We start from the raw sequence: 11888 nt of genomic DNA, 5'->3' as shown, positions 1-11888 counted from the left end.
TTTCTGCCTTTGGCTCGGAGGGGCTCAGAAGTTCAACATACTTGTGCTCGGAATCGGATGGATATGTCATCGAGGGCCCATTCACCCTTGCCGGGGAACAGGTCTCTCTGGAGTGTGGGCACATGGCGGGGGAGGGGAGGAAATCCCGTATTTTGGCTGCTGATCCCTTATTTTCGAGGCTGCTGGTCCCTTATTTTCAAATCTGTAAGTTGACAGCTATGGTTATGAAAGCTCCCTTTGGGCATGCACAACCTTCTTCAACACCTGCTGGATTTATAATTTGCCTAATATGGTAAGGTTACCGGATTCTTTTCAATGAATCCGGGAACACTTTTCAACTTTGGTTGATGGAGACGGATTTTGTCAGGGGACTGATTTGTAAATCTGGGGACTTTCCCCTGGAAACAGGGACGTTTGTTAACCTTATAATATGGCAGTGTGTCTTGACACCAAGGCACCCGCATCACATTTTAAGAAGCAAAGGAAGGAAAGGCACCTGACATAAGACCTTGGAAGAGCTGTTGCCAGCTAATTTTAAAATATACAACACCGAACTAGGTGGGCCAATGACTCAGAATGATCGTTTCTTACATCCATAAGCTCATCTGAACAAAATAGCATTGGTATTTCCAACACCATCTTATCTGTAAGAACATAGGGCACTGCCTTATATCGAGTTGAATCATTAGCCCATGTAGTTCTATACTGGTTCTCAGCATCACTCCCAGGTTTGAGAGCTCTGGGGATTCCAGGCACTTAACCCAGGGTTTGTTTTCCTCAGAATGAGGGACAGTGGAGACTGCTGTGTCTGTAGGATATATGGCTTATTCACACACACACAGACAATCTGAGCCTACAATGGAGGGGCTCAGAGTCAACACCACAAGGTCTGACAACCATAGCCTTGGATTCCAGCACAGATTTCCACCTGCCACCTGCTTCTAGCTCACTAAAGGTAAAGGACCCCTGGACAGTTAAATCCAGTCGAAGGCAACTCTGAGGTTGTGGTGCTCATCTCGCTTTCAGGACGAGGGAGCTGGCGTTTGCCCAAGAGAGTGGTGCCCTAAGCTATTAGCTTGTTTAGCTTATACGTAAATCCGGCGCTGCCTATTAAAAAAAAACGAACAGACACACACACATCATTGACCGCAGTCAAACGTCTGGCTTTTCCTGCAGCTCAAAACCGGGGAGAAAAGAAAGCAAAAGCAACCCCCAAAACAAACGCAATACACCCCCCATGGTGGGAACGTCTCCAAAACGTGACCTAAGCTTTTGTAAGAGGTCCCTGACTTCCATTGCTTTAGTAGCAGGAAGAAGGCGGGGAGCGGGACAGGGGAGGAGACAATACCCCGCTTTAGAACTTTCCCCGTACTTTATGACGCTCATAGTGGGAAACCCCACGCCCACTTTTCTCTATGGTTTTCGTGAAGCAAGAGCGGGACCGGAAGAGAGAGTGAACCGGAAAAGAAGGACGAGAGAAAGGCATGCTCAGTGCGCATGCCCCTTCAGCCGACGGCGGTTTCTTTTGAACGGCACTGTTGCTCCCTTCCTCATGGAGCTCACCGACGTCCCGCCGCGTTGTGCCCGGCCTGTCTTGACAGGTAGCGGCCCAGCGGAGAGGCGGCCTCTTGTCAGGCCTCCCAGTGGGGATGGGGGAGCCTCTGGAGCGCTTTCCCCACGTGTGCGGGGCTTTTTGTCGGCTTGGACTGGCGACGGGGAGGTGGGGGGCGCCCTCAGGCAGAATACTTTTTCCAGCTTGGGGGCGAAAGCTGGGCCTACGAAGGAGGCAGACGCGCGGGGGTTGCAGCCTTTTCTCTCCCCCTCGCGGTCGCCCACCCGCTTCTTCCTAAGGCATGTGCGTGAAGTTAACCCTTGGGGGCTCACTAGAAATGTTTGGGGGGCGGCAGCCTCCAGATCAGGGTCAGGAGCCCCTCTCCGCTCAGCCCCCCCCCCGCTCGTTTTCCATGGCTGACTGTATAATGTAACAGACCGCATGCTGTGTACCCAGTTTCTTAAAGGTAAAGGGACCCCTAACCATTAGGTCCCGTTGTGACCGACTCTGGGGTTGCGGCGCTCATCTCACTTTATTGGCCGAGGGAGCCGGCGTACAGCTTCCGGGTCATGTGGCCAGCATGACTAAGCTGCTTCTGGCGAACCAGAGCGGTGCACGGAAACACTGTTTACCTTCCCGCCAGAGCGGTACCTATTTATCTACTTGCACTTTGATGTGCTTTTGAACTGCTAGTTTGGCAGGAGCAGGGGCCGAACAACGGGAGCTCACCCCGTCATGGGGATTCGAACCGCCGACCTTCTGATCGGCAAGTCCTAGGCTCTGTGGTTTAACCCACAGTGCCACCCACGTCCCTACCCAGTTTCTTAAGGGCTTAAAAATAATAAATTCCCATTTTAAACAGTACTGAATACAGTCATACCTCGTGTTACAGACGCTTCAGGTTGTGCATTTTCAGGTTACGGACACACTGAAACCCGGAAGTTTCAGGAACAGGTTACTCCCGGGTTTCAGCATTCACACAAGTGTTAAATCGCGTTTTGTGCATGTGCAGAAGCGCCGAATCGCAACCCGCATGTTCGCAGACACAGCACTGCGGGTTGTGGACGTGCCTTCCACACGGATCACGTTCGCAACCCGAGCATCCACTGTATACCTTCCTTTTTGTACAATGTTGATACTTACTTAATGGTGGTGGTGGTGATTTATTAAATTTCTATACAGCCCAGTATCGGAACAACAAGCTAACCCACCCCCCCAAAAAAAATGCATAGTAACAAACTATGCACACACACACACACCAGTTTAAAAGGCACTTATATAACCAGTCAAAGGCCTAATTGCAGTGTCCTGGGCTGCCCAGATGACAAGGCCCCCCATTGGCCTCACTGATGTGGTTAAAAGGAAAGCAGAGCAATGCATTTGGCGGCAGCTTGGCTATAGGAGTTGCCAGATGGAGGCATACAAGATGCCATGCAACCGTCTTAGGCACTCCTCTGGATTTGCGTTGGGTTTACTCCTTAGTCTTTTCTTCTCTCAAGGATGTCCCACAAGGCAGCAAGTAAGAACAACGATATGCATATGATGTAAAGCAGGAATTAACTGATGTACCGTATTTTTCGCTCTATAACACGCACCCGACCATAACACGCACGTAGTTTTTAGAGGAGGAAAATCCGTAGGCATGCCACCTGTAGGCATTCCCTCCATAACACGCACAGACATTTCCCCTTACTTTCTTGGAGGAAAAAAGTGAGTGTTATGGTGCAAAAAATACGGTAATTCTATGGAAATAATTGAGACACTGCACCCTAAAAGTGGCAATCCAAAGATTATTCAACATTTCGTACTATTTAGACAGGAGTGCCTGGCGTGCTCTGGTCCATGGGGTCACGAAGAGTCGGACACAACTAAACAACAACAACTATTTAGATCTTTCTCTTTTTTTATTCCTTTATAGGTGTTGTAGCCTATGTTGAAGTATGGTCATCCAGCAGAACAGAAAACTACTCTAAAAGTTTTACTCAACAACTTATTGATATGGGAGCAAAAGTAAGTTATTCTTTTTTGAAGAAAGCAGAATTGGTTACACATTGTAACAATTGTTGCTACCTAAGAATATCAATGAATTTAACCACACTCCCCTGTGTGTTGGACTGTGGCCAAGGTGTATAGCAAAGCACTTTAGAATTAATCATCTTGTTTTTCTGCCTAAAACAAATATGTTAATAATTGACACATTTTTAAAAACTGCACATTATTTGCTTACCTAGTAAAGTGGTGTGTCATAATGTATTGCTTTTCAGTACAACTTACAGGGAGATAATTTATGTTCTTATGTTCTATAGGTTTCTAAGACTTTGAACAAGCAAGTGACTCACGTAATCTTTAAAGAAGGACTCTCCTCCACATGGAATAGAGCTCAGAAGGCTGGGATAAAACTAGTATCAGTGCTTTGGGTTGAAAAGTAAGTACTGCCAGTATCTGTAGACTGCTTTTCACCATAGATGAAAGTATTTGAAGAACAATCAGTAAAACAGTTATTGAGCCATATAATGTGGCATTTAAAGCAAAAAAAAAAAAAGGGTTTAAAAAACCATAAATTTCCTAGTTAAGTATAATACAACACACTTAAAATGTCAACAGAATAGAAAGGTCTTCAAGTGCCTGAAGTTCAGCAGGCTGCAAGGTATACCTGATCTCAGCTGAGAGGGAGTTTCTCAGAGTTGGCCCCGCACTTCTGTGACTCCTAGTGGCTGCAAGGAATATGTTGGAGACATGGATGACCACAAACAGTGACTCCCTTGAAGACCTCAGTGATCTGGCAGGGATATAAGAAATCAGATGGTTTTTAAGGTATCCTGGACCCGAGTTGTTAATGGCCTTGTAAATTAATACAGTTAACCTTGAACTTAGCCCAGTAATATATTGGCAGCCAGTGCGAGCTTTTAAGGAAGGGAGTTATGGGCTGCTGCTAGTTTGTGCCCACCAACAGTCTACCTTGAGTAAAAATTAGTTGAATACAACCAAGTCTTGGGGTTACCAATGCATGAATCACCATCGCCTGGCAATCCCTGTCCTGGAAAAGCCAAAGTTGGCATATCAGCCATAGCTGAAAAAAGGCAGCCCTAGCCATTGAGACTGCTGTGGCACAAGTAACAGAGATGGGTACAGGAACACCTCCAAACAATGAACCTTTTGTTTCAGAGGCAACTGGCCAATCTCCAGGGTATTAAGGGGGAAATACTGAAAGCAGAATGCTAGTAGCATCAGTGTGGGTGTCAAAAAATGCAGTATGTAGTTGCATATTTGAATAAAATGGTGGCAAGCAACAACTGCTGGCGACAATTATGCAAGATCCAAGGCTGAGCCTCTCAAAGGAGGCACACATTGGGGAGAACTCATAGCTCAGAAGTACAGTGGTACCTCGCAAGACGAACGCCTCGCAAGACGGAAAACCCGCTAGACGAAAGGGTTTTCCGTTTTGGAGGCGCTTCGCAAGACGAATTTCCCTATGGGCTTGCTTCGCAAGACGACAGCCCATAGGGAAATATCCGGGACAGCGGGGAAGCGCAGCGCGTCTTCCCCACTGTCCTCGGACCTCCTCCGAAGCCGGGCGGTGGGGCGGGAACGCCTCCTCCTGCCACCGCCGGGCTTCGGAACGATGCTCCGAAGCCGGGCGGCGGGGAGGGAACACCTGCCCCCGCCGCCCGGCTTCGGAGCATCGTTCCGAAGCCGGGCGGCGGGGAGGGAACACCTTCTGAAGGCGGGCGGGGGGCGAAAGTCTTTGTTCCCCCCTGCCTGCCTTCCCGGGAGAGCGGAGAAACACAGCGCGTTTCTCCGCTGTCCCGGAGGGCTTTTGAAGGCAGGCGGGGGGGAGCAAAGACTTTCGCCCCCCGCCCGCCTTCAGAAGAGGTCCAGGACCTCTTCTGAAGGCGGGCGGGGGGCAAAAGTCTTTGTCCCCCCTGCCTGCCTTCCCAGGGGCTTTTAAATCGCCCCGGACAGCGGAGAAGTCCTCCGCTGTCCTGGGGCGATTTTAAAATGCCGCCCGCCAGCATTTTAAGATCGCCTGGACAGCGGAGAAGTCCTCCGCTGTCCCGGGGTTTTTTAAAATGCTGGGGGTGGGAAGAAAAGCCCTTGTCCCTCCCCCCCAGCCTTCAGAAGAGGTCGGGGGACAGACTGTCCCCGGACCTGGTCTGAAGGCGGTTTCCCTAGGACCGCATTAATTGATTTTCAATGCATTCCTATGGGAATCCGTGCATCGCAAGACGAAAAACTCGCAAGACGAAGAGACTTGCGGAACGAATTAATTTCGTCTTGCGAGGCACCACTGTAGTACATGTGTGTCGCTTGCAGAAGGTCCCAAGTTCAATCCTTAGCATTGCCAGTTAACAGCATCTTGGATACCACAGCTAGGGAAGACCTTGGAGAGCTACTACCAATCAGAGTAGTAGACAATACTGGGCTAGATGGCCGAATTGTCCCGTGACAGAAGTATATATGTAGGTATCAAGTATTTTTTCTTAAACAAAATGTTTAAGAAGAAGATAAATGGTACAGTGAAATTCAATGTAAACTACAAGTGTGTGTGTGTCTGTGTGTGTGCGTGCGCATAAAATAAGGATTTCATTTTTGTAATCTTTAGAGACATAAGCCTGACATGGGCACAGGATATGTCAAAAGGATGGGGGGGGGAAGTAAAGTATAATGATTTCTTATTTGGTGTTTTAGAAACAAGTGTATTCAATTTACCCAATTCTTAAGTGGGTTATCTTGCTCTTTATCTGTGCAGGCTGTTGGCTTTGATAGCTGATCTTGCTTTAATTATTTTTATGTTTCAAAATTTATGTGTGATAGCCAAAGCTTTGTTGGCTGTGACATTAATGAAGAATTCTTCATTAATGCTTCAGGTGTATTGAGTTTTCGGAAAAGAACAAGAAAAAACAAGGAATGTCAAAATTAGCTGTCTGTAGTATTTGCTTAGATCAGCTGAGTATTAAAATTTAATTTTGTGGTGCACCAATGCAATCTGTCAAATATTTTCATGACTATATATATTTTCAACTTCATTAGTAAAATATACAAGTTATCTGGGGTATATTTATAATGTGTATGCTTTACAACTGTAAGATCACTAGGTGTCACTAGAAGTGCATTGTTCAGCTACTTAATTTTTTTTTTTTTTTTTGCTGTTATCTCATAGTTTTGTAATCTGAATTTTATATCAAGAGATTGCAAATCAGGGATTTTCAAACTTCCTATCTGAAGGGGAACACTTTTCTGTGTTAACTTCTTTGTTGTGGAACACCCCTGTTGCAGAGTGTTCTGTGGCGTAGTTGAAGATGTGCTCTCAGTTCTCCCAGGGGAGTGGATGAGCTTGTTTATTTATAAAGTTTATTGATTACCTAATCAACAAAAGTTTTCTGGGAAGTTCATAACAGGTTCTGACATAATTGAAACATGAAAATATTAGAACGTTAATTGAAACACTGTTGCCTTGGAGAACTGATGTTATTTGAGAACAACCCAGCAGTAACCTGCAGTTTAGATCCCTTCAGGATCAGCCCTCCCAGTAGCCCCTTTCATTTCTGTTTTGCTGCGGCAATACAAAAACTGGGTGGGATTAAACTAATAAGCCCTGTCGGCAGAAGTCCTATGCAAGAACTTTGACTTTCATAATGGGGCTTTTCCCTCTCCTCCCTCCAAAATTGGCTTGGGTGGGGGTTCAGGAGAACTCCCAGCACAGTGTGCAAGGGGAGGAGGAGTATCGTTTCCCCTGGCAAGCCTAAATGCTTGCTGTGATGGAATGATAGCCTTAGTGCAATGCTGAATTTGTTCAGTTTCGGTTTCAGTTTCTGTTAATTGGTTCTCGTGAGAAACTTGCAGATTCTAGCTTCACCAATTAACTCAAGCTGGTGTCAATTTACTCTTGGCAGAAAGCCCAGGTCTGCTTGACCTAGAAACTACTCACTCTGATTGGTTAACGAGCAGCACTCAACTCTGTTATCTAGGGATTGCTAGCACAGTTTGATGTGAGGTGTGTTAGGAGTTAGAAGTGCTGTGTATGGTTTTGAGAGAGAGAAAGAGAGGATTTATTTTGCTTTTATTTGTATGCAGAAACTCTGCTGGTTTTATTTTTCCTTTTAATAAATCCTGTAAATAGTTATTCTGAGTCTAGCTGACTAGTCATTACCGCCGCAACTAGCTTCTTCGCTGTGCAGGAAAACTCTGCTACGTTTGGGCTAAAGCCAATAGGGCTATGCCTGACACTTCAAAGTTCCATGAGGTTATGGGCATTGTGCTGCCAGCCTGAGTTGCGGTGGTGTCAGCATCAACGGCGTTGGTTCCAGTAGTTCCAGAAGTTGTTGTTCTCTGGCTGGTTCCTGACTGTGGTGAGCTGGTGACGCAGTGGACACAAGGACAACAGCTGCAGCGTGTGAGTGCTGGGTGCTGTGGTTCCTGTTTTCTCTCTCGGTGGTCGTGAGTAGCTGGTTCCGGGTTCCAGGGACATCGCTCTCAAGATGGCCTCACAACCAGTTCAGATGGCTTTTGAGCGTCTGAATGACTCCAATTACTTGCTGTGGTCGGAACGCATGCAGGCAGTGCTGCAGAGGGATCGTCTCTGGCAAGTGGTGAGTAAGTTTCCTACGAAGCCTGATGATGAAGACCTCGATAAAGACCAAAGAGCAAGGGCCACAATTGTCTTGGGGCTGGAAGATTCCCAGTTGCCGTATGTGAGGGGAATCAAGACAGCTAGAGGTGTGTGGCAAGCACTTAAAGAACTCCATGTGCGTGAGACAGCGGTTTCCAAGCTGTTCATTCGCAAGGCATTGTACAAGGCAATGTTACAGCCTGGGGTTACAATGCAGGAACACCTACACAGTTTACAGTTAAAGTTTTCTGCGCTACAGGAAAGAGACTGTGCATTAGACCAGCAGGAGAAGGTGGCTATTATTTTGAGTTCTCTCCCGGAAAGCTGGGATAATTTAGTTTTGTCTCTAGAAGGCATGCAGGAGCATGATTTATCAGTCAGTTACGTTACTGGGCGTTTGATTGAAGAATGGCTGAAGCGGCAAGAAAGGTCGTTGGCTGCAGAGGCTTCTACAGGTGGGCGGTTTGGAAGGAGTTCTCATGCCGTGCCAGAGGTGAAGCAAAAGCAGCGTACCGGTGAGGAGTCAGCGTTTGCTGTTAGGCGTTGTTTCCGATGTGGGTCTTCAGCGCATCTAAAACGACAATGTCCGGAGTTGGTCAAGTCTCAGTTGCCGGTGCAGGAGCAGAGACGAGATCAGCAGCAGCAGCAGCGTAAAAAGAAATTCTTCAAACGAAAACAGTCGGCTCAGCTGGTGACCGGCGAGGTCAAGATTGCTGATGAGAAACAAGCGGTTTGGGTGGTCGATTCTGGAGCGTCTCGCCACATCGTGAACTCAGATGACTTGTTTGTTTCCAAGAACTCAGCACAGCGCAGCCAGGTGGCTCTAGCAGACGGAAGTATTTCCGAAGTGATTTCAGGGGGTGCAGTTTTTGTTCCTTGTCTTCGTGAATGCCTGCAAAATGTACTTTGTGTGCCTTCATTAAGGAGCAATCTGATGTCTGTAGATTGTTTGCTGAAAGCTGGGTTTAAAGTGTATTTTGAAGGAGACAGTTGCATTATTAAAAAGGCTGGTGAGATTTTAGGCACTGCTAAGTCAGAGGGAGGCTTGTTTTGGCTTAAAGCAGGATCTCAAGTTGCAGCAGTAGTCAGTAAATCTCAGCCTGCAGTGAATAACAAAGCTATACATGACAACTGTGTGCACTTATTGCATAGGAAAATGGGGCATGCTTGCTGGAAAAGTGTACTAAAAATGTCTGAATTGGCTGATGGGGGTAATTTAAAGAGTTGTAACAAGTACCTTGATTGTAATGTGTGTAAAAAGGTTAAAACCCACAGAGTCTCTTACCCCAGAAGTGACAGAGTTAGTGAGTCACCGCTACAGCTGGTTCACATGGACGTAATTGGTCCATTTGCTGTAAGCAGGGGTGGATCGCGCTTTTCACTAACAATTGTGGATGACGCCACGCGTTACTCCTGGGTTTTTCCCATGAAAAATAAGGGTGACGTGTTCACTAAGTTTAAAGGCTGGGTGGCATCTGTGGAAAGATTTCTGTCCATTAAACTCAAAAGGATTCAGACGGACAGAGGTGGCGAATTTATGTCAAATGCCTTTAAAGATTGGTTACAAAAGCGTGGCATTGGGCATAGAAAAACGAACGTTTTTTCCCCAGAGGAGAATGGCGTTGCAGAGCGAAAAAACAGATCTTTACAAGATATGATGTTTGCCATGCTTGATGATGCTGATTTGCCCATGTCTTATTGGGGGGAGAGCATGCTCACCGCGTGTTATCTCCAAAATAGGCTCTTTCATCAAACAATAGGTACAACCCCTTACTTTAAATTGTTTCAGAAAAAACCTAAAATTGACCATTTGCATGTGTTTGGATCAAAAGCCTGGGTATTAATTCCAAAACAAATGAGGAAGAAGGGAGATCCTAAGACCAAACAGTTAGTGTTTGTGGGTTACCAGGAGCTGGGAAAAGGTTTCCGCTTTGCTGAAGGGACAAATGGCATTGTGATCTCCAGGAATGCCAGTTTTTGTGAACATAGTGGCTGGGAGAGACTACATGCCAATACTGAGGTTTGGTTTGAACCTTCCCAGGAGCTTCATGACTCTGAAGGTAGACACAGAGAGTCAGAGTCTGAGGGGGAGGAAAGTTCAGATAAGAGCTCTCAAGAAAGTGGAGTTAGCCAGAGACCAGTTGCTAAGCAACAAAAGAGAGGTCGAAGTTCTGAGGAGGAAAGTGGGTCAGAAGAAAAATTTTCTCCCAGAAGATCTAAAAGACAAAACAAAGGAGTGCCTCCAGTGCGTTTTTCCCCAGATACTGCAAATGTGTTTAGTGTAATTGCAGAACCCAAGAGTTTTCAGGAGGTGTTAAAGTTACCAAAAGAGGAGGCAGAGCGCTGGAAACAGGCAATGGAGGAAGAGATGTCCTCTCTGAATGAGCACAAGGTTTTTACACCAGTAGCAGCGCCTGAGGGGGCAAAGATTGTAGGCTGCAGGTGGGTGTACAAACTTAAACCTCTGGTGACAGGAGAGTACAAATACAAAGCTCGTTTAGTGGCTCAAGGATACTCTCAGAGGCCTGGAAAAGATTATGACGAGACTTTTTCCCCTACTGCCAAGGGGGACAGTGTAAGGCTGATTTTAACGCTTGGAGCAAAGAGAAAACTCCTGTTAAACCATTTTGACATTCAGACTGCATATTTACATGCACCAATATCAGAAGACCTGTATCTAGCTGAACCGCCTGGTTATGAGACAGGTTCCAATAGAGTGTTAAAATTAAACAAAGCTCTATACGGTCTCAAACAGGCTGCAAGATCTTGGAACAAATGTTTCCATGAGGCCTTAGTGTCATTTGGTTTCAAGCAGAGTACAGCTGACAATTGTGTTTATGTACGTGGTACAGGCAGTGATCAAGAGTTTTGTCTGATTTATGTAGATGATGTTTTGTATGCCTGCAAAACAGATAAACAAACTAAAAGGTTTGCCAAGCAATTGTCCAGTAAGTTCAAAGTGAAAGACTTAGGCCCGGTTAGGACATATCTAGGGTTGGAAGTGTGCTGGGCCCAAGATGGCAGCTGTCTAATTAGTCAGCAGAACAAAGTTAAACAACTACTGACTACATACAGGATGCAGGATTGCAAAGGGGCAGCGGTGCCTATGGATCCAGGTTTCATAAAAACACTTCATACAGATGAGAGTCCTGAATTTGAACATCCTGATGTATATCACTCTGTAATTGGAAGTTTATTGTATATAGCACAGTGGTCCAGACCTGATATTAGCTATGCAGTAGGCATATTAAGTAGATTGGTCTCAAAACCCACACTAAATGCCTGGAAAGGGGTAAAACAAGTTCTGAGGTATCTCAAACAGACAATTGGCTATATGTTACAATTAAATTCTTCAGAGGATGAAATGTTGAGTTGCTACTGTGATAGTGACTGGGGAAATTTGCCAGATAGAAAATCTGTCACAGGACTAGTCATAATGGTCGGTGGAGCTTTAATCAGCTGGCGGTCACGCAAGCAAGACGTTGTAAGTGTGTCATCAACGGAATCAGAGTACGCCGCATTGAGTGAATTGTGCAACGAGGTGATTTATTTCAAGCATTTGTTGGCAGATTTAAATGTAAATTGTGGAGAACCAGTACAAGTTTACATTGATAATCAAGCTTGTATAACTTTAAGTAAAACAGAGGGTTTCAAATCGCGTTCCAAACATATCTCTGTAAAATACCAAAATGTACGTTGCTGTGTACAAGACAATGTAATCACCTG

The 11888-nt window shown here is 45.9% G+C and overlaps 1 protein-coding gene across 1 annotated transcript in view; it reads left to right on the top strand.

The window, feature by feature from the left end:
* The first annotated feature begins 1475 nt into the window (after nt 1-1475).
* The window catches only part of MCPH1 (microcephalin 1), a 133096-nt gene continuing 122683 nt past the window's right edge, over nt 1476-11888 (top strand). Inside the window, exons 1-3 of the mRNA XM_081189088.1 lie at nt 1476-1601; nt 3471-3562; nt 3859-3977. Of these exons, the coding sequence (XP_081045214.1) occupies nt 1553-1601; nt 3471-3562; nt 3859-3977 (260 nt within the window). The 5' untranslated portion in view covers nt 1476-1552. The remainder of the gene's footprint in view (nt 1602-3470; nt 3563-3858; nt 3978-11888) is intronic.

The sequence above is a fragment of the Podarcis bocagei genome (genome assembly GCF_964188305.1).
Source record: "Podarcis bocagei genome assembly, chromosome: 3".
Classification (NCBI taxonomy): Eukaryota; Metazoa; Chordata; class Lepidosauria; order Squamata; family Lacertidae; genus Podarcis; species Podarcis bocagei.
Note: the sequence above shows the minus strand (reverse complement) of the source record. Positions and strands in the feature narration are given on the sequence as shown.